We start from the raw sequence: 22525 nt of genomic DNA, 5'->3' as shown, positions 1-22525 counted from the left end.
CGGGATGCTGTCTTTCCTGAACTGACCCTGTGTGGGTTTTCCACAGGCAGCAGCACATCAAGAACTGCTACCATATGGCTCTGTACCACAGGGTCCATCCCTCAGGAGCAAACTGCTCCAACCTGGGTCCCCCACGGGCAGCAGCTCCTGCCAGGTCACCTGCTCCTGTGTGGGCTCCTCTCTGTGGGCTACAGCTCCAGCCCAGAATCTGCTCCAGCAGGGGTTCTCTACAGGCTCCAGCCTCCTTCAGGGCAGATCCACCTGCTCCACCGTGGTCTCCTCCATGGGCTGCAGCATGCAAACCTGCTCCACCATGGACACCATGGGCTGCAGGGGGAAGACCTGTTCCACCATGTGGGCCTCTCCAGAGGTTGCAGGGGTTCATCAGCTCCAGCACCTGGGGCACCTCCTCCCACTCTTTCTTCACTGACCCAGGGGTCTGCAGGGCTGTTTCTCACTCCTTGCTCTCCTAGCTGTTGTAACCCAGCAGTTTTTTCCCCCCCTTTCTTAAATCTGCTCTCACAGAGACACAAGCAACATCATGTATTGGCTTGGCTCTGAGCAGTGGTGGGTCCCTTTGGAGCCATCTGAAACTGTCCCCTTCTAACATGGGTCAGCTTCTTGATTCTTTTCACAGAGGCTACCCCTGCATTCCCCCACTACCAAAACCTTGCCATGTAAACCCACTACGCATGTGGACAGCGAGGTGAGTGCTTGGCAAAAGGGAAAATCGAGCACATGGCTTGGTAGCTCTGCTGTTAGGGAAGGAGTGAAGCAAGGTTAATTCTGTAAGATCTAGGATGATATTTTAAAGATTCGGAAGAAGCATTGTGTTCAAGACCACTTTTAAGGCAACCTCAGATCTTTGGGTTTTTATCATCTGCCATATATTCAGTGCAGTGAATGAAAATGTTTTAAAAGCATATTTAAATCAAAAAGAAAAATCACCGGCATACAGAAGATACTTCTGTGTTACTGGACCAGTTTTTGCCATGGTCATTTTGACTTCATTGTGACATGACTACCATTATGCTGTGCTGAGGTTATTTTGTGCCTCCTGTCATTACAGTATCTTCCATCACTCTGTTTAATTAAGGGACTAACATCTGCTGTGAGGTCATTTTCTTCTTTCTGCATTACCCATGACTTAATCAGTTTTGTAGTATGACAAACATAACACAGTGCAGAATAATTCATAGCATTGGCTATAAATTTGATAGCAATAATGTTTACATTGTTTTTGTAATTTATTTATACATTTTTCCTAGTTAATAGCCAGATTGGACTATTAGAATGTTTGTTTATGCTTCCTTCAACTTGCTTCTTTACAATTATGATCCTAACACCAATTACTATAAATAATTATCTTTCTTTAAACCAAAAAAAAAAAGTGATCATTACTCTACTAGTTTATTTTCCAGCTGAATCATGAATTCAAAATTAATGTAATGTGAACACACAGTACTCATCTTTCCTGCCTCAGTTCAGTATGAATTCATACACAAGGAGCAGCTGAATTTATTTACATTGCAGAGCAATCATTTTTGCAAATTACAGGTTTTATTTAAGGTAACACTATGACAATGATTTGATATCCTAATAAAAGTATTTCAGAACATTGTGTGGTTTATTGAAGAATACTTATGGTTATTTACGAAACCAAACTTCCATTGTGTCTGATGACCACCTTTTGCCTTAAAAAAAACAATTTTAAACAGTCACAGTGGAAAGCATGTCCCAGTAGCACAAGGCATGAGGATGTAATTCACTGTGGAATTTCACTGCTGCTGTACTCACAATACCTAATATCTATAAAGCAGTTTGAGGACTGTAATAATTATCACTAAGGATTTAGAGTTTTACTTATGTTATCAGTTTTTCACACAGAACAAGGGAGATGTGTTAAAAAAAAAAAAAACAAAAACAAAAAACCAACCAACCAAACAACAACAACATAAAAGGCCAAAAAAATCTTAAGAGTATTTGCTCATATTTCCTCATCTTTCCTGCCTGCATTTATTAGGAATATGAAAAACATTCATCTGCTAGCAGGAAAGAAGGAGTAAAACATGATAAAATGTGCCTGAACCATAAATAAAACTAGTGACTTTATTTAATAGAACATGGTTATTAACGTTATGTTATGAAAAAGCTTGATTTTTAACCATCTGTTTTTATGATTTAATTCATATATGGGAGAAACTTTCTAAAAATTAAGAAACAGGTTTTCTGACATTGCGTAATTTTGTGATAGATTAATATTTATCAGTTGCTAAGGATGAGAGTTTGATCTCGGGTTCTGACTAGAGAATATCACATTGCCTTGACTGCCAAAATAGGTGCAATACCATTTAGGACACTACCCAAGCCCAGGAGAGAATGCTGGTTCACTTCTCTCTTTCTTGCCATAAGCAGGAAAGCAGGTGAGCAGTGTGTAGGATCAGTCTTTCTAAACTGAAAATCCATTCAGCTGGTTTTCTTCTGTAGATTGTTTTCTCCTCTTGTTGCTTCAACATCCTTCTCTCTGGATGACAGTTTAAATCTGCCTTCTTTGTATCCCTTCAAAAAGCTCCTGAAATAACCTTTTTAGTAGCTATTGTTCTTCCTATAAGTTTCATCAGTGATTTTCTCTCTTCTTTTTGCACCAAACAGGATATATGTTTCTGCCTTCAGATCTCTTCGCAGCCTATTCTCTGATCTGCCATTCCACTCAGCCATTCATCATTCATTACTGAGATGCCATATCCCAGCTAAGATCTGCCTGCCAAGCTAGCCTTTATCACCCTTGTCACAGATTCTCAAGGAAATGTTTTCATGCTCTTTCATTGTTAATGCCATGTTAATACCTGTAAAGTACATCTCAATCCCCACACCTTTAATCATTGCAGAAAGTTCTCCTCAATAGTGACAGCAACAAAATACTAAGCAGCAACAGATGAATTATTATATTATATATTTCTGTGGTGATATATGCCATTCCATTGTTCAAAACAGGGGCTTCCTGCTTACCTTTTTACCTAGTTTCATGTTATGAGTAATATTTCAAAAAGATAAGTCTCTGTTGGTAGTGACTGTATCCATTCTACTATTCATGTTTCGTATTGGAAAGTAGTTCTTAAACTTTAAATAAACATTTCCATTTGTATCTCTTTCCTAATTTTTCCTATAATGCTACTTAATTATGTATGTAGCAATAGCTGTATTATGTATATTTAGTATTTAAGTACTAAGAACACAGCATAATGGGCCGTTTTTTAAAGCATGTGCCCTGCGGTGTAGTTTTTAGTCCTTAATCCTTATATTTGAATAGGGCCCAGGCTCATTTAAATGGCTAAGAGAAAAGAGGAAGACATGCCTAAGAAGACATTTCTTAGTCAGACTTCTTATCTTCATGTTGCTAATGACCTTTCTGTTTGTATAATATTTGCATTTTTCATGTAGCCATTTAAAAGTCATAATGCCGTTACCTCATCCTTCTGCAGATACCTTCTGAAGTGTCATCTCCACTTTAGTGCCACCAAACACTGTGGCATGACAGTCTGCAGGTAGGTGGCAAGCTGAGATTTCTCCCAGTACATAAAATACGTTGTTTTGATGTAACTGCAAATTCCCATTCCCTCACTAGCATCTTGGTTTCTGTTCTCCTAATGTGTCTCATTTCATAAATTGATGGGAAACTATCAGGAACAGGTTCTGTATGCTTTTTTTGTTTTGACTTGTTTTGTTTTGACATATAGTGCTTAAAGTAATGTAGAGCAGATTTGTTTCTGGAACCAGACTCATAGTCTTTACAATATTATTGAACAGCTTTGCTTTAAAGATTTACAGTCTCCAGAATAGTTAAACCTTTTCAGAATGTTATTCTACTTTTATTTTTAATATAATTTTATTATGCTTTGTACTATTCTGTACCTGGTATAATACATTCTATGCCCAGAATTCATATAACTGAATTGGTTGCTTGCCTGATTAGATACTTACACTCCCTCAGAAATCTTGTTCTAAGAAGAAAATGCCCAGTCAGTTGAGCTTAGGTTTAAGTTTAGAATAAGGTGCCTTTTCAAGCTTTAAGAGTAGGAACTAGGCTCCTAAATAACACCATGGTTTTGAAAGTATCACCCTTCTTGTTTAGTGCCAACATTAAAAATAAATAAATAAATAAAAGTACTAATCAGTGAAACATTTTATGTTTTACCAAGTGAAGGAGAAAATATGATGTGATTCTGCGATTCTGACCATTGCAGAGAGAGATTCGGTTCTAACACAACAACTAGGTTTATTTGGGATCCAGATGTGCATTTATCCATTTGTTGAACTCTGTGTTTAGGAAATAAGCAGACTTCAACAAAGGTTTCCTTCTCCCTTATGAGAACTAAGTGTACATGATAAAAAAAAAAAGAAGAAAAAAAAAGAAAAAAGAAAAAAAGAGTTAAGTATGTGATTAATTGTTGTTTGTGTACAAAGATCAACAATAGAAGAAAGAAATATTGTTGCTATGTGTGGAAGATTTGTTGCCTCAAGTTCTTACTGTGATACCAGTGTAAAGAAGATGAAGTATATGAAGAATAGTCCTTTTTCTTTAAACAGTGGTATTGAAGAATGTAGTAGGTGTTCATTGCTCAGATACCACTGGTTGGGATTTTGCATAACAAGAAAAATGGAGGGGCAAAAGCAGGGAAAGAAGTCAATTACTTCACTTTCACTGAAAGCAAGTCTTGCGTTCTCCTTGGCTTTTTCTGGCTGTTTTCCTAATGGTACTAAAGAAAAGGTGTTTCTTGATCTGTGTGTATTTGGTGAAATCTCATCTCCAAAGAACACTTTTATTCTACAAATGAAACTATGTTGGTGCAATGATGGGAATCATACAAGTTGTATACAGTTGGATCTACTACTAGAAGTTTATGATCCAGCCTTGGCCTTATACATAAACATTAAGGGCTAGGCTTCAGAAGATATTCAGTCATCTGACTCATTAATTTCAGTTAGAATTAAGCACTTAAATACCTTTAAAATCCAGGGCTAAATTCGTTTTTCCTTCAACATGGCAGTTTTAGAATGTATCTGTTAACACTAATTTGTTTTTATATTTCTATTTAACTTAGGGCTTTCACAGTAGGTTTTAATGTTTATCCCCATGGCATACAGTTGTTAGAGCTGCTATCACACAAGTAAAAGACTGCTACACTTCCATGATGTCTTTTGTTTACTTCATTCTGCACTGCTTATGATTTGGTTTTGTCAGTTAAGTGTTTCTACTGACTCTTACACGTGACTTTCTCAGACACTTCTCCTTTAATAAAAACAGCGTAGTTTCTTCTGAAACATTTATTTTCAAATCCTTAGAATTTTTCGTCATTAAATATTTTCTGTATGGTATAAGGAAGAGAACATTAAAAGAGGACAATAGACAATACCCAAAATACAGTATACATCACAAAAGTAAATCTGCTTATTTTATATTTCCTCTTGGCAGATAGCCAGACAGCCACTTACTTATGACAACTTATATTATTCCAGGGATTTCAGTTAACTACATGAATGATTATACCATTTTTTGCTTGTATATATGAGTCTGTCTTCATATTATAACAGTAGCGTAGCCTATAATTTGTGTACTGCAGTGTTAATTGGTAAAGATGTAGACTGTAGCATTTTTTGAAATATGTGGATTAATGCAGCCTAAGTCACTGGAGTGTTCATGGTAGCAGTATCAACTTCTAGACAGAAAAGCTAGAAAACAATAGCTAGAAGGAATAGCGTATTATTTATAAGATGATGTTTGAAAATCTGATTTTTATTTTTTATTTTTGCCTGCTAATGTTTAATCCAAACAACATTTTCTATTAGCTAATTGATAACTTTTTTATTTTGATTACAGAGTGATATGTTTTTCTTGCACTGTTCTGAACTACTGATAGATGGACACATGAACTAAAATGTAACTAACCTTTTTTTCAAAAGCTGAAATAATTCTATGGGAAATTCTTTTAATGTCTGTTTGTATAATTTCAGTTGTACTAGTGTTTTTGAAGTAGGATATTGCTATTATCTGAATTACTGAGCCAGCCTCATTTGTTTTCTTGACCTTGCTTGACTATGATGCGTTGGATTTTCAAAGATGCTGTAGCACCACAGTGGTATTTAACATGTAGCCTGTTCTTAAATTCCATTTATATGAAGGATGTTATCTGATATACTGGATTGTCTCTGTTTAGTTTTACCTTTGGCAGGTTCCTTGTAGGACCTGATCTTGATATCTTCAGTTCTTTGGTTTGCTACAGCTTCCTTTATCAGGTGTTGCTTCTTTGCAGTAACACTAACCAGTTTGTGTCCTTCACGGTTTCCTCTGCCATATTTGAGATATTAGGGTCGGTTTTGATAGTATGTTTAGCCTTTGCAGACTTATCTCTCAGGTTTTACTGTTTGTTTTCGAATCTTCATATATAAATCCCCTTTCTCAGAAGAAGCTGTTAAGGAAATGACATGGCCACGAGAGAAAGGCAGAAATGACCTAACCTCAGAGTGAACCCCACCCAATATATTTAATCATAAAAGAAATTAAATGAAATTCAGAATGACTAAACTGTAATTCTTATTGTACATGGTTCTGATCCATGCAGAATAAAACTGTCTAAGTATATTAAATATACCTGGGAACATTCATTGGTACCGCAACTAACTGCCATGAAAATTGCTGGATCCATGCTATTAATTTCTTTTGCTGTCCAAAATAGAGAGTGCATACAGACATTTTATTGCAGATGGCCCCTGACTTTTGATAGTGTTCTCCTCAGCCATACCCCAAAATTGTCTGGGAGAATGCTAGTGAGTCTAAGTCCTGCCAGTTCTCTTCTGACAATTCAGTGATATAGTTGGTCAGGTTCCAGTTCACACTGACACTGCCTGATGCTCAGGGATTTTGTAATTTGAAGAAACCACTGGTTAACTTGTAATGTGAAAATATCATCCACTCTTCTGTCTTTTGCAGTAGCTTGGTCACAAACAGTGAGAGAAGATAGATGGTCTCTCCAGTGCTCCTGAGTGTCCCCTGCACTCTTATACACATTAATTTGTTAACCTGAATATATACTCCCAATCAGGATAGTGCTACGTGTCCTCACCCTTCCAGGAGGAATTGTCAGGCTTCTGACTGTCTTGGCGTAATTTCAATTTTCCTGTCTGAGAATTGCCAGACTCAGCTTTTTCTCTGTACTGGCATGTTTAAATAGAAAGACATCATATAAACCTAAGGATATTGAGAGAGGAACCAGGTTTATGAGCAGGTTAAATTTAGTTCAAGGAGACACAAATCAATGTATATTTTAGTGTTTATGTATGTATGTGTGTATGTATGTATATTATAAACCTATATATGTAAAAATAAATTAACTTTTAACACTGAGTTCAAAGTATGCTTAATCGATGAAAGGGTCTGCTTTTACACATTTCTTTTTCAGCTCTCCTTCAGAAACAATTCTGTTTCTCCTCTCTATTTGATATTTGGGCTTGCTCTCCACCTCAGGCACAGTCTTCAGATTTGTTCCCTTGATTTCTCACGTCCTGCCCAATAACCTGCTGTCTTCTTCAAACAGAAGATTGACAAAGTATGACATGAACTTTTGCCTTTCCTTTCTCTTCCTTTTTATTTTTTTAAAACTTGATTGATCCTGCCATCTCTTTTCCTGCTTATCTGCTTCTTATTTCCTTGAATGTCACTTGACCATCTTTTGACATCTCTCTCTCCAAATTCCCGTATTATTTGCCCCTACCTTCCAGCTTCATCCTGGATTCCTGTTTTTCCAGAAGCTTACTATAATGGAAAACAAGGTGTATCTACAGAGTGTCTAATATCTCTTTTATTTGCAAGCTGTCAGAGTGCTTCATTTTACTTTCTAGAACTGATGTGAAAGAAAGTCTTTTCAGCCAAGAAAGAATTTTAAACCATTGGAGGATTCTGAGAAACCAGGAGAAAATCAAAACGCAAATATTTCTTTGTGTCTTGTCTATCCTATCAGCCTTTTTTTTTATTTTCTTTTTTTTCTTTTAAAATTGTTCACACTTTCCATTGTCATTGAGGCATTAAAAGATCCATATTTTTTCCTTGCAAAATCCTTCTAAATAAGCACTTCTAAAATGGACATCAGTGTTCTCAGCACCCAACTGGGCAACCATGAAGCTGTGTCTGCAAGAACACACATGGTCCTTGTGATTATCAATAATTCTATCTCTTGGACAGATGTTTTCTGACTGAAACAAAATCTGTCATCTTTTTCCATTTCTCCATAAAATTGAAATGATGAATCTGTGAGAGCTGCCAGCTGTTGCTTGTTGCAGCATCCATCCTTAACAACAGGAAGGCTATATGATTTTTATCAGCATTAAAAAACAAACAAACAAAAAACACTGTACTTAGCCCTGCTGGTGTATTTTTGTATAAAATGGTTACAATTTATTGAGAAAAGGAACACTTGTACAAAAATCCTGAATTCCTCATTGGGTTGCAGTTCTTGTGTTGAACTGAGCCAGAGCAGAACTGTTTTGCAGTGGAACAGATTGTCTTGCAACACAGTGTTCCCCTGGACATTTTCTTCTTTAAGAATGAGCCCTTGGCATTTTGTGAACTCAAGAGGCTCTTTCCTGTGCTAATCAAGGCAGCTGACAAACTCTTCATCATGCTTGAATCAATACGGGTTAGCCCAATTTCTTTCTGTGCCATGTGCATTCTTAGAAGCAGCAACAGATTGACAGATGTTTCTTTTTATCAGGTGCTGGGATCGTCAGTGACAGAAACATAACCAGACGAAAGGTTTGTTAGTTTGAGACATAAAATGCAGGCAAAATGAGCAATTTCTTTCAACATTTTCTTTGTGAATTGTATTTTTCCCTGTTTATTAAATATTTCATGATGTGTAAACCATAGTAGTATAAGCCATTTCATCTGAACGTGGTTAATTAGGATGTTTATTATGAAGCAGGACAGTTCTCAAATCTGGCCAGCCTTAGAGAGTTTATAGTTGTTTAACTAGCGTGCTAGGGGAAAAAAAAAAAAAAAAGAGAGAGAGAGATATCTCAGCAGAAGAACTTATTTATGTGCCTGGTAATGAGCAGTAATAGTGAGTTAATTCACAAAGATGACTTATAAAGTGGAAGAGACAGGAAGGAAGAAAAGATGTTAACAGACACACAGAAGTATAACAAGCATTTTCATTAGCTTGACAAGTCTAAGCATGGCAGTTTTCCTTTTCACATTTACAATTAAAGGCTTACCTGCCAGATACTTTTACTGGAGGAAAGAATTGCTTCTAAAGAAAAGCAGGGCATATGACTGTAGATAGATTTGTATGGCTAACTTCTAGATGGCAAATAAAATTGCATTAAATTGGTGGGAAAAAAAAAAAAGCTGAAAAGTTCTGCTTTTTAGATTAAATTTAACGTTTTGATTCAAGTACTTTTTAAAATTTCCATTTTAGTTCTTCTATTTTACTTCTTTATCTTGTTCTACACAACTATTATTAGGTTCGTTTTACGTTACCTGGTTGCTTTACATTATTCACTAAGCAGTTTAGTTATATATATGCTAGTAAAGAGGAAGGCAATTAAGAGCCTGTATAGTTCTAGTAGCAGCCTATGGGCTCCTACATCAAATAACATTTCATTACATCTCTTCTCATTCATGTAACCTGTGCCTCTGTATTTTTCATGTATTTAGTATTTTCACGTTCTGGGGAAAAAGAAGAGAAATGGCATGTCTTTTATAGGAATTCTAAGGAAAGATTTCCAATGAAATACAGTTATTTTGTACAAATCAGTGGTCAATTTCATAGAAAGGCTTGGTTGGCAAGGGACCTTAAAGATCACCTACTTCAAACCAGCCTGCTGTGGGCAGGGATGCCACCCACTAGTTTAGGTTGCCCATGGCCTTGTCCAACCCTATCTTGAACACCTCCAGGGATGAGGAATCCATGACCTCTTTGGACAACCTGTTCCAGTGCCTCACCACCATTTGACTAAAGAATTTCCTCCTGACATCTAACCTACATCTCCCCTCTTTTAGTTTCAAACCACTCCCCCTTATCCTATCATTGAACACCTGTGTTAAAAGTTGCTCTCCATCTTTTATATAAGCCCCTTTTAAGTATTGAAAATCTGCAATGAAGTCACCCTGGAGCCTTCTCTTCTCCAGGCTGAACATGCCCAGCTCTCTCAGCTGTTCTTCATAGGAGAGGTGCTTCAGCCCTCTGACCAACCTCATGGCCCACCTCTAGATCTGCTCTAACGGGTCCACATCCTTCTTGTGTTGGGAGCCCCAGACCAGGACTCAGCACTCCAGGTAGGGCCTCATGAGGGCAGAGCAGAGGGGCAAAATCACCTCCCTCCACCTGCTGGCCTTCTGGGCTGCGAGCACACACTGCTGGCTCCTGTCGAGCTTTTCGTCCACCAGAACCCCCAAGTCCTTCTCTGCAGAGCTGCTCTCAATGAGTTCTTCTCCCAGTCTGTCCTCATGTCTGGGATTGCCCTGACCCAGGTGCAGCACCTTGCACTTGAAATTGTTGAATCCCAGGTGGTTCATGTAGGCCCACTTCTCAAGCTTGTCCAGGCCCCGTTATATGGCATCCCTTCCTTCTTTTGTACCAGCTGCACCACTCATCTTGGTGTCACCTGAAAACTTACTGAGGATGCACTTGATCACACTGTCTATGTCATTGGTTGAGATATTAAACAAGACAGACCCCTGAGGGACACCGCTTGTCACTGACCTCCACCTGGACGTAGAGCCATTGACCACCACTGTCTGGGTGCGACCTTCATGCCAACTCCTTTTCCACTAAATGGTCCACCCTTCAAATCAATATCTCTCCCATTTGGAGACCACAATGTCTTGTGGAACCATGTCAAAGGCCTTTCAGAAGTCCAGGTAGATGACATCGACTGGTCTTCCGTTGTCAACTGATGTAGTTACTCCATCATTGAAGGCCATCAGATTGGTCAGGCACAATTAGCCCTTGATGAAGCCATGCTGGCTGTCTCCAATCTCCTCCTTGTCTTGCATGTGCCTTGACACTGCTTCCAGGAAGACCTGCTCCATGATCTTCCTAGGCATAGAGGTGAGACTCATTGGTCTGTAGTTCCACGGGTCCTCATTCTGACCCTTTTAAAAATGGGAGTATTTGTCTGCCAGTCTCCTTTTCCAAAATAATATTTTAACATGTTGTCTAATTTCAGCCATGTATGATATACAGATAAAAATCCATGCATTTGAATTTCCTACATGTTGTTAAGAAGGAAGACTGGTCTTTGTGGCCAGGGGAGATATTCCAAAGTGGCCTTATTGAGGGAAAACACAGTGGCTCAGCACTCTTTCAGTTCTGAAAGGTAGAAAAATGCTTAAAGTAGCTTCTACATCAACCAAAATATCTGCTGCCTCCTTTTCTACCTAAGCAGACGAGAGATGTGGGAGGAAGCTGAGACGAAAAGGATACATAGATAAGAATATTATATAGGGAGACATAGTGAAAAATACTGGTCAGAAATCTATAGGAAATAGAAATTAAATAGTTCTCTCTGTCTGACACATATTTGTGGTAGTGGTAAGGTAAAAGCAATGCATGAGGTCATATATTTGGGAAAGAGTCATAACAGACTCTGGGAAATCTATCTCCCACAGAGCTGAAGCCTATCTTTTCCACACTGATACTACAATGAATCATAGAATCATAGAATCATTAAGGTTGGAAAAGACTTCCAAGATCATCTGGTCCAACCATCCCCCTACCACCAATGTCACCCACTAAACCATGTCCCTAAGCGCCACATCCAACATTTCCTTGAACACCCCTAGGGATGCCGACCCCACCAGTTACGTGGGCAACCCGTTCCAAGGCCTGACTACTCTTTCTGAGAAGAAATGTCTCCTAATTTCCAACCTAAACCTCCCCTGGCGCAACTTGAGGCCATTCCCTCTAGTCCTATCACTGATTATCTGTGAGAAGAGGCCGACCCCCAGCTCCCCACACCTTCCTTTCAGGTAGTTGTAGAGAGCAATAAGGTCTCCCCTGAGCCACCTCTTCTCCAGACTAAACAACCCCAGTTCCCTCAGTCGCTCCTCATAAGACTTGAGTTCGAGGTCCTACACCAGCTTTGTAGCCCTTCTCTGGGGATGTTTCAGGGCCTCAATGTCTTTCTTGTACTGAGGGGCCCAAGAGTGAACACAGTACTCAAGGTGTGGCCTCACCAGAGCTGAGTACAGGGGGACCATCACCTCCCTGGTCCTGCTGGTTACAACATTCCTGATACAAGCCAGGATGCCATTGGCCTTCTTGGCCACCTGAGCACACTGCCGGCTCATGTTCAGGCGAGCATCGATTAGCAGCCCCAGATCCTTTTCCTCTGCACATCTTTTAAGCCACTTTCCCCCAAGCCTATAGCATTGCATGGGGTTGTTTTGACCAAAGTGCAGGACCCAGCATTTAGCCATGTTGAACCAAACTGAGTTACACAGTACTTGAGGAGTGAACTCAATTCTCATGAGGCCTGTCATGGATTTTTATTCCATTTTTTAGATGTCCTGGGCCATGGTTTATGATATGCCTTGAAAATAATTGGCCTTGGAGTTGACTTGAAAATTTGCAAATTCGAATTGGGAGCTGAGAATTTATTTAGTCTTATAATAAGTTGCTGATGCATGTGCAGCATTTCAAAGCAGAGAAGAAATGCATCTATGAATTTTTGACAGTGTGAAAAATGATCACCAGCTACTGTGCCAATGTAGGCTCTTCCAGCCAGCTAGAGTTAGAAGTACAACTCCTAGGTCTGGGTGATACACTTCTGTAAGATCTCAATGTCAGCAAAGATTCAAAAATATGCAACAAATTAAACAGTTGTGTACGTTCCTCAGAAGCAGTTTTCACTGCCATTGTGAGCTTCTCAGGTTGCTTACCGAGTTTCCTAATTGTCAGCTCTCCTGCTTCCTCTGGACTCAGTTTCTAACTGCTCTGTGTCAGTGAGCTTGTCTGTGAGAATTGTATTCTTGGCATTTGAATCTATACTGTCTGATTAGTATGGCTGTTGACATGGATCTCAACATTCAGACTATTTTTTATTGAATAAGAAGCAGAGGATCTAGTGTGGAAAAAAAAAACAACAACAAACAACAACAACAAACAGAAGAAGTTTCCCATCACTGATTTTTGAATATGTGCCTGGAGCACACATATGCATATTATTTGAAAACATTGTCCTGCCCCTTTCTTTCCCTATGGCAAGATAAACAGCCTTTTATGTTTAGCAGTGATGAAGTGGGTGGCAGACAGGTTCAAATAGGCGTTCTTCACCTTTTAGAATTGATTCCTAGAAATGTACTTAGAGGAATTGAAGGATATTTGCAGGAAATGAAAGAAAGATCCTTGACATCTGTACATTCTCATTTATTGCTTTGGCCTCTGCAGTGAAAAGAAGTACTCTTAAGGCAAGGTGACAAGCCTATGAAAAAACATGCATCCTGTTTACTGCCATATGAGGTTGTAATACCACTCTAGGATGAGTTTTAATTTCCCATGTCAAATAGTCTGGTGTAATGAAATCACATTACCTGGTGATAACGTGTTTTCTTTCCTATGAAAACAAGTTCTCTTGCTTGAAATTTTGCTTTCTACGGTTGCCATAGAGAATCCTATTTCCAGGCAAGACCCAGGTTTCCTTGTTTTTGTTGAATGGTTTTGTATTGAATCAGAAGACTGTCTCTTATCTTGCCTCAGTTCCAAATGCTCTTTACCTTGTAGACATGGTAGCTGAGAACACTCGTTGTCACTTAAACTAAGGTTTAGCAGCTACACATATCTGCTATAAATAGCACTTGTTCCCTTTCTGGGGTGATAACTGGACTAGCTTCTGTATCCTTACATTATGGGCATTTCATTAAACTGAACAGGGACAATACACTGGCCAAATTGTTGTCACCTTGTTAACATGCCCCCTGTCATGTCTGCAAGTCAATGTTTTACCAGTTAATGCTAAGAAATGGCCTGAAGAGTAGTATGGGTGAGGAAAACCTAACTAGCCTGGTATTGGTATGAGTGTGTTCTGTCAAATTTAGTGAAATTCTACAGAAAAACACGAGAGACTTTATACAATAAAATCTATATAGATTTTAAAAATAATCTTAAATTGTATTCCTTTTTTCTACTTCCTCAATTTTAATTGCATAATAATAAGTATATGAGTTTATGTAGCTGAATAAGCCATGTATTTTTAGCTTTCACTGACAGTTTCTCCTGAAGAGGCAGTACTGGAAGTTAGATGATCTTTAAGTGTACATTACTGATACCCTGGAGCAAGGATCTATTTGTACAGACTTCAGAGTGGAGGCTCAGAGCAGATATGATCTCCAGTGTTTTTTTTGTTTTTTTAATATAAAAGGTGTTATTTGTAATTGTTGCTTCCACTCTGAAAAAAGGTAAATTAAAATGTACAGCAAGAGAAATCAAATATCAATTATGATGCGTTTGTAATAAGAAACAATGAGATCTTTTGGATGAATTATGAATTCCTGGAAACATCTAGTGAACCTCTGAATATCATTAAAATTGACCTTTGCCACAAAAAAATCTGGAATGTGTCTGTTGCCTGTGTAGTACTAATGAGTACCTGGGTGCAGCTTCTGTACAAATGTAACTCTTGCTTGTGATAAAATCAATGAATGTTTAAGAGAGAACATCACTCTAGATAGATATTGTGTATATGGTTATATATACCAGTACCAAATATTCAGTTTCTCTCTTTCATGATTTTTAATAGTTAAGAATAATAAATATATTTAATATATAATTGTTTGTTTTATACTGTATAGTAGCCAGAGCCAATCTTTTCTATTTGCTGACAGAAGCATGTTAGGAACCTAAGGTCTTATTTTGAGACACTGAAAATAATTTCCACCTCTCAGAAATTCCTCACAGTTACTTGGGGTTTCATTATCTCTTCCTTGGTGAAGAGTGACAGTTTTCCTGTCACTATTTCAGATACAGTCAACTTTCCAAGCTCAAGATCTGAGATCACATCCTAAATGGAAACTGCTGTTTCAAAGGTTTGTGAAGGCTCCTTTCGTATACTTTGATAACTGTGTGAGCTGAGGTTATTAGCTGATTAGTTGCATTGCTAATTGAAAAACAAAAGAGGTCAGTGAGAAGCCTGAGCTCCAAGCAAAATTTTATACCTGGTCTTTACTTCAGTAAGTTGTATTTATTCATAATTTTCAATTCTGTGTACTTTCAGATGTCAGTCTTATTCTGTAGCTATTCTGCCTCAGTACAGAAAAACCCTAAAGCATCTAAGTTAGAGCATGGAAAAAAAAAAAAAAAAGCCTACTGTTCAACTCACTCTCTTGCTCTGAGGACAGAATAGCAGACATTTTTATCACTAATAAGCTCTAGGACTGAGGAAGAAAGAGAAGGGCTTTTCTCCTTTATGGAAACTGTGAAGAGACAGAAAAGCTTCCTTTTTTGCTAGTTGCACCAGCTGTGGGTAGAGCGCCTTCTCAAGAATACCATCAGCTTTCATATAGGAAAGGATAGATAATGAATATCTCACTGAGGAACTTACTGGTGACTTCACCGATTGATTCATCTTTCACCCCTACTTATCTGTTCCACACCATACAATATGTAACACGGCATCGATGTTTTCTCTTCAGATTAATCCAAGAGAACACTTCAGCATGTCTTAAAATGCCTTGTTGAGTGGGCTTTATTGTACTAGAAGCTACAAAAATCTTTGTTGACAAAGAAATGCTTTCTTTTTCTTAAGCATCATAGAAATCCAGTTTTGTAGGATGTTAAATTCAAGGACACCTACAGATACTTTCAGAAATAAATACTCTTGATATTTTTTGGTGTTTTTTGCTTTGTGAGTAAATATTTGCACTCTGTACTTTCTCCTTTTATGAGTAGTCTCATTCCCAGATGAAAGAAAAACATAATTAAATAAAAAATACCTTGTCTACTTTCAAGCTGGTCTTTCATCTAACTGGTAGCATATTCGTAATACTATCAGGGACAACTATATTGAGTTCAGTAACCTAGTGAACGGTACACTGTACTGTTCTAGCAATACAACAGCTGCCAACATCAAACCTTCATCACAGCCTGTGCAGGCTAACTCCCCAGAGAAAGACACATTTGACTTCAAAGACACATTTGAAAGAACCTTAGTCTTAAAAATTTCACCTAGTGGCTTGCTTTCTTTTTAAGTCTGGTAAAAAAAAATAAAAAAATAATAATAAAAAATTTAATCAGTGTTGTAATTTCTCAGTACTTTTAATGTAGAAACGTACAAAACAATATTCTCCCCAAAACAATGAAGAAATTCATGTCTTGTAACTAATGTTTCTATGACTCTCTAATTTCATCAACAACTATATTTCAGTATGTTATTGCACTCAACATTCATCCTTGATCTTTTCTTCGTAGTGTACACACTAATGATGACCTTGAATGATTGTTACCATTTTTACTGAGGAGAAAAAGATTCTACCGATTTGTTTTCATGTGCTACAGTAAATTTCATCATAAAAGCTACTTTTTTGTGAGATATACATATATCTAGAATTACATGGAATAGTGTATTGAGGAATTACCTGGCAATTAAACTAGAATTACTTGGTATAGTGCATGAAAGAATTATTTGGCAATCATACTCAAAATTCTCCCTAGAAAGCTATATGTCTGAGCAGATGATGTTCAGAAATTTAGCAAGATGTGATATTTCTACATGAAAAATCTTTTTAGTTATTTAACACTATTAATATTCTCCTTATAGCTTTTCTGATCTATACTGATCTAGCCATAGGTCAATAGATAGATACACTAGATAATTGTATTTCTACTGTATTTCTATAATTTGTATTTCTACAGTATTTCTATAATTTGGAGACCACTTTGGCTTACCCATGCAAATTGCTGAGAGCTCTATTAGCTCTGTTTTGAAAGATTTCAAAATATTAAACTGAGCAGTAAAAATCAATTGTCTATATAAAGAGGAAGATAGGAAATTTAAGTTGTTTCACTCATTCCTTTCTCACTTCAATTTTGTCCTCCTTTATTTTCTTGTTGTTTTTTTTTAACCAGTTAAAAATATGAATGCCTTTAGATCTTTAACCTCTTCTCTGTCTATATTATTACATTTTGTTAGGAGGTTTCCTAAGGGTACAGGATTTATTCAATCATGTTATTTCTGTGTCCTTGTCTTAACTTTGTCTGTGATAGCATTTAAATTTTTGGGGCAAGTTCAAGCAAATTTGACAGACAAGTATCTGAATGGTATTACATTCATAGGATCATAGGATAGTTCAGGTGTTCTCCTGCTTAAAGCAGGGCCAGCTGTGGAGCCAGACCAGATCATTCAGGGCCTTACTCTAGTGAGGTCTGGAAAACCTCCAAAGGCAGAGATGGCGTAACATCTTGGGGCAGTCTGCTCCACTTCTGGGCTGTCCTCGTGGTGAGAAAGCTTTTCCTTATATCGAGTCCAAATCTCTCGTTTCACTTTTTCTCACCTTTTCCCTGTTGGGTCTCATCCTGTGAAGAACCTGACATCTTATAACTGGGGGGAGGGGGCCTGCTGTTAGGTCCCCTAAAGCTGTCTCTTACCCACAAAAACAGGGCTAGTCCCCCTAGCCTCTTCTTACTTGGCAAGTGCTCCAGCCCCTTATCATCTCAGTGGCCTCTCCTGGACTCATCTCAATTTTCAGTGTCTTTCCTGTTCTGCGGGAAAGGGGACAAATCTGGAAATAGCATTCTAGATATGGTCCAATGAGTGCTGATTAAAGGGAGTAGTCGCTTCCTATGTTTCCTCTATGTTTTGTAAAATATCAACTTGATAGAGAATAATGACCATTAGGACCAGCAGTGAAAAAGGGCTGTAGTATATATTGAACTTTTAAAAGACGCTACATTTTCACCTGTGTCTAACTTGAAAGGACCTTCAGTAGAACATTATGCCTTATGGGACATCATGGAATCTAATCCTAAATCATAATGTGGATGCTTTCAGTAGTTCAACAACATAATTGCATGTTGTATGTAAAATTAATTTTTTTGTTTGTTTTCAGTCTGTAGCATGGCAAGTTGATGCTTTCAGCTTCTGAGAAACTGTAAACAGCCACTTCTCTTGTTCCTTCTTCTGCTATTTGTGATTTTACAGATCTCTGTCATTCCTTTTTGACTTGTCTTTTAAAATTCTTTCCCAACATTTATTTTAACAGCCACTTTTCTTGCCTGAGAGCCAAGGTAGTTCAGCTTGAGTTAATACAGTCACAAAGCTTCTGGTGATTCCGAGCGTAGACAAATCAAGTCCATATCTGCCTACAATTGCTCACATAGACATATAGATTTGACCCATGGTTTTCTAACAGGTATTGTATTAATCACTGGCGGAAATATTGCCTTACGTGTGTCTGTTGTAATAGGTATTACTTCTTTATTCTCCCTGAGTTATCCTTACTAGCTGTGTCAGTGAATGAATCCATGTACATACAGTGGAGGAATGTTTCTAACAGATACGTGCAGTTCTGGGTGAATGGAGTGAGCTATGAGGTAATTTTTCAGAGCCGGTGGCTGACCGTGCTGTCTTGATAACCCTTCCCAATTCCTTTTAGATACTAAGTGTTTTTACTTTTAAATAACCTATCCTTTGGGGTGTGGATTTCCTCTTCATGACAGGAAACCTCTTAGGATGTTCTCTTCTCACAGATCAACTTCACTGTAATTGGTCCAATTGTTTTTATTGAGCCATCTGTTGTGTTCTTTTTTCCCCCTGAAAATCCCATAGCTCTGCTTTCAATTACAACTGAAATATGAGCCTGTGTGTATATTTTTAGTATTTACTGGTTTTAAAAATACTCTGGGGGGTTGTATCATTTTAAAAACATTGTAGTCATGCAAGGTTCCAACTGTGTAATTTTAATTTTTTTTTAATAATAAGACCTCTTATTAAGATAGAGATGTCAATGATTTAGGACTTGTTTTTTACTGGCATTGGCTTACTCTTTCTCTTACAGTTCAAATGTTCTTCCTTTCACCACACTAGAAGCACATGAAGAAAATATGTGCTTCTCAGAGTAGTAGATAACCTTTCTAAATGTAATACAGCACACTGGCAAGAGGTTGGTGAAATTCCCATTCTGGAAATCACTCCCATCAATGGAAACAGATTGTTCTTTAAAAAGGACATTGTAACAGCAGGTCATGCTTCTTTACTGAAACAATACCGGTGCTGCAAACACAGTAACCCACAAAGCCTGATAGGAAAGGTGCAAGGTAGGCTTGTAGAATTCCTTTCAGTGGGAGGCAAATGTTGACAGCAGAAAAAGGGATGTGTAGATTTCATTTTTTGGTAGGTTGGACAGGCTGACAAGAAGTACATTATTTTTTGATGAGTTTTGACATGATTCTAAGTGTAGAAAAAGGATGTTTTTACTGTGGGATGCCTAATTTTAATGGGAAAACTATATTCATGACAAAAGTTTTGTAATAGGTGTCAAGTGTGTTGAAGTGAACTATAATTAACATCGTTTTATTGGCACTGTAAGAGTAAAGCAGATAGTTTTGAAAAAGTAAGAGTTGCTCATGCAGCTATTCTATTTTATGCTAAATCACTGAGGTAAAGGAAAAAGAAGCTATTTCCCTTAAAAATTCTGAACAGGCTGACACTACTTCCAGAATTTTGCAGCTCCAAGTCTGGACAGAGCTGAAGATCAATTTTTATGGGGGGAAAAAAAATCTAAAAGATGTTAGAAATGCCTTTAGTCTCTGACACTTCTCTAGTTGTGACCTCTTTTGCATGACTGTGATATGCATGTTCTCTTCCAATTAAGAGGGGTAAGATACATGTGTATTATACAAAAGGAAGTGTGAGAGTACTGTTACAGATGAAAGGCGAGAATGAAGTGTGCTTGGGGATTGACAGGTACTGTAGGAGGTAAATGAAGAACTATCTGTCTCCTTGCTTAATTCAGTTAGCTCAGAGCAAAAGTGGGTGGAAAATGTGTGAAGTTTCTTCTCAAGGAATGCTGTCTTTTTTCTTCTTTCCTAAGATCAGTGTTGGGGAAAATGTTCTGTTGGGTTCCTTGTTTTTATTCTTGCTGGAAGAATGCTGGTCCTTATGGACCTTCATTTGTCATTGTTCTCAAAATCCTGTACTAACCATGCTTTTTGGTAAACACAAAATGTATAATGGTTGCATTCATAAAAATAAACATGAAGTTCTTGGATCTAAAGACCTGTTATCTTTTCCTTGTGTGTGTTACATGTGGTTATAGGTTTCACAGCTGGCTGGCAGGTCAGTTGAAACTTGCTGCATGTCAGGGCCACGAGCCAGCACACTGGCAGTTTGATCCTTGTCCTCATTTTTTCCTGATAGTGTTCTGCTCCATCTGTGATGATCTAGTCACAGAATGACACAAGGCGTATACAGAACAGAGAACAACTTTAGTTAAATACAAAAATTCAATACATTTTGTCTTGGTCCAGTAATTAATTTATTGTATCACCTCTGTCTTCTGAGAAAGCTCCTCTTCCAAACAGTCTTACTTGGAAGCCATGAGGTTCTTTGTAAACCACTGGTTTTTATTGACTTTAGTCATTGACCAGTCTTTGGACATGTTCTGGATAATCTATGGCACATACTCCCACTAAGGACATTAAACGTGAGGCTCTATACAGAACATACCCCAGGGACAAATTTCACTTTGAGAGTTAGTTTAAAAGTTTCTAAGAAGAAAGGAGAAGAAAGGAAACTGTTCAAATGCTTGCTACCAGCATGCTACCACCATTACGTTTGAAATGGCTATCCTTATGTGATAGAGCAGAGTAGAAGTAAATCAACTCCGTGTATCACTGGCACCTTGTAAAAAGAGTGGAAAGTAACAGAAAAAGTTATCTGGGGGGATCTGGGGGATATACTGTGAGAGAAAAAAAAAAAAAAAGAATGTGGACCAAACCAAATTTTTTTATAATAATGCATTTATGTCATTGGTACTAGGGCAGAAAGAAAAAAAAAAGAAAGGTCATAAAATCTTCAGTATTTCATATCGCTGAAATACAACGTATGGGGAAAAGACATGTCCATTTAAAGTGTTCGGTACAACATTTAGAGACAAGTGCAAGGTAGAACTGTATGAAAAAAACAGCATCCAAGCTCCTATTACTTATTTTGTCATAAACCTAAAATGCCTTGCAAAAGTCCCTTTAAGAGTTGTTCACTAATGCAGACTTTAAATAAATTATTTGATCTAGAATAGGCAACATTAGCATTTATTTAAAAATTCTGACATGGACTGTTGTTTTACATACCTTTTTTCCTGGTGCTTGTTGTAAATCAAATAGGCTTGTATTTGTGTCACACATGGTTGTCAGTGTGTTTCTCTTTCCTGTGGCTGCTTTTTTGGCCTTAAAAATGCATGCTTTTCAGACCCCCAACTGTCCCTTTTAAGCCATTTAATTAACTCATTATGAGCATTGCCATTACCTTCCTGCACACTGGTGCAAATGTGACTTTTAAATAGTACCTGTACTGTTAGGAAACTCAAGTACCATAACAGATATTCTTTGCAGAGTAGTGAATTTAATTGTTGGTGTTATCCTTTTCTTATAGAGCTTTAGGGATTAAAGAATTTGTGTGAAAGCACTCAAAACTATTCTACCTGAATATATTTTAGAGTTCTTTTTGTAAATTCCACTAAAATGTTCTACATCCCATCATTATTATCTATTATTATTATTACTTATTGCATTCCCTTAATGAAAAATTGTTTTGTGCAAGAGTTATTTTTATTTCTTAATGTATTTTGTACAGCCTCTAAATAATTCCTTAGTGTTTTACTACTCTTACTGACTTTTAGCCCTTTCAGTTGGAATCTAACTAACTCTGGCAGGACACATTTACAAAATAACATCAAGCTGTGATGATGTGATCCTCTCTAAAAGAGTGACTGCCTGAATCATAAGCCTCATCTGTTCCTGTTCCCACTGTGACCATTTGGAATCAATTTCATCTGGGAAAGAATTAGTCAAGCAGTGCGAACTGTGAACTGTCACCTCTGCCTCACAACACTGGTGACGGTTCAGTTTTTTCAAAGTTAACTGTACATGTCATGTGAGTGCAAACAGTTCAGTGCAAAATCTATATTACAATGTAGAAGTTTAAACTTTCTGAGGATGAAAAATGTCATGCAACTGATTGCTCTCTTTTTTATTATTTTCAGAAATTGAAAAATTTCAGGGTTCTGAAGGCAAGAAGGAAGATGAAGAAAAGAAATATCTTGATGTTATCAGCAACAAAAACATAAAGCTGTCAGAAAGAGTTCTGATACCTGTCAAACAATATCCAAAGGTACTGTAAATATAGTCTAACGCTTTTAAAATCTTTCTTAAAAGAATGGTGGAAAAGCTATACACTTAACAATTTTTTCATTGGCTCTCAGTATGCAGGCGTCAAGATATTTAAAAAACTAGAAATACAGCTTCTGTCTGTATTTACC

General features: G+C 37.5%; 1 protein-coding gene across 4 annotated transcripts in view; it reads left to right on the top strand.

The window, feature by feature from the left end:
• KHDRBS2 (KH RNA binding domain containing, signal transduction associated 2) overlaps positions 1 to 22525 on the top strand; it is a 381101-nt gene that overhangs the window by 44253 nt on the left and 314323 nt on the right. For all 4 annotated transcript variants that reach the window (XM_083831469.1, XM_083831472.1, XM_083831470.1 and 1 more), the window contains exon 2: positions 22250 to 22377. In XM_083831469.1, the coding sequence (XP_083687595.1) occupies positions 22250 to 22377 (128 nt within the window). The remainder of the gene's footprint in view (positions 1 to 22249; positions 22378 to 22525) is intronic.

Source organism: Anser anser (assembly GCF_964211835.1).
Source record: "Anser anser genome assembly, chromosome: 3".
Lineage (NCBI taxonomy): Eukaryota > Metazoa > Chordata > Aves > Anseriformes > Anatidae > Anser > Anser anser.
Note: the sequence above shows the minus strand (reverse complement) of the source record. Positions and strands in the feature narration are given on the sequence as shown.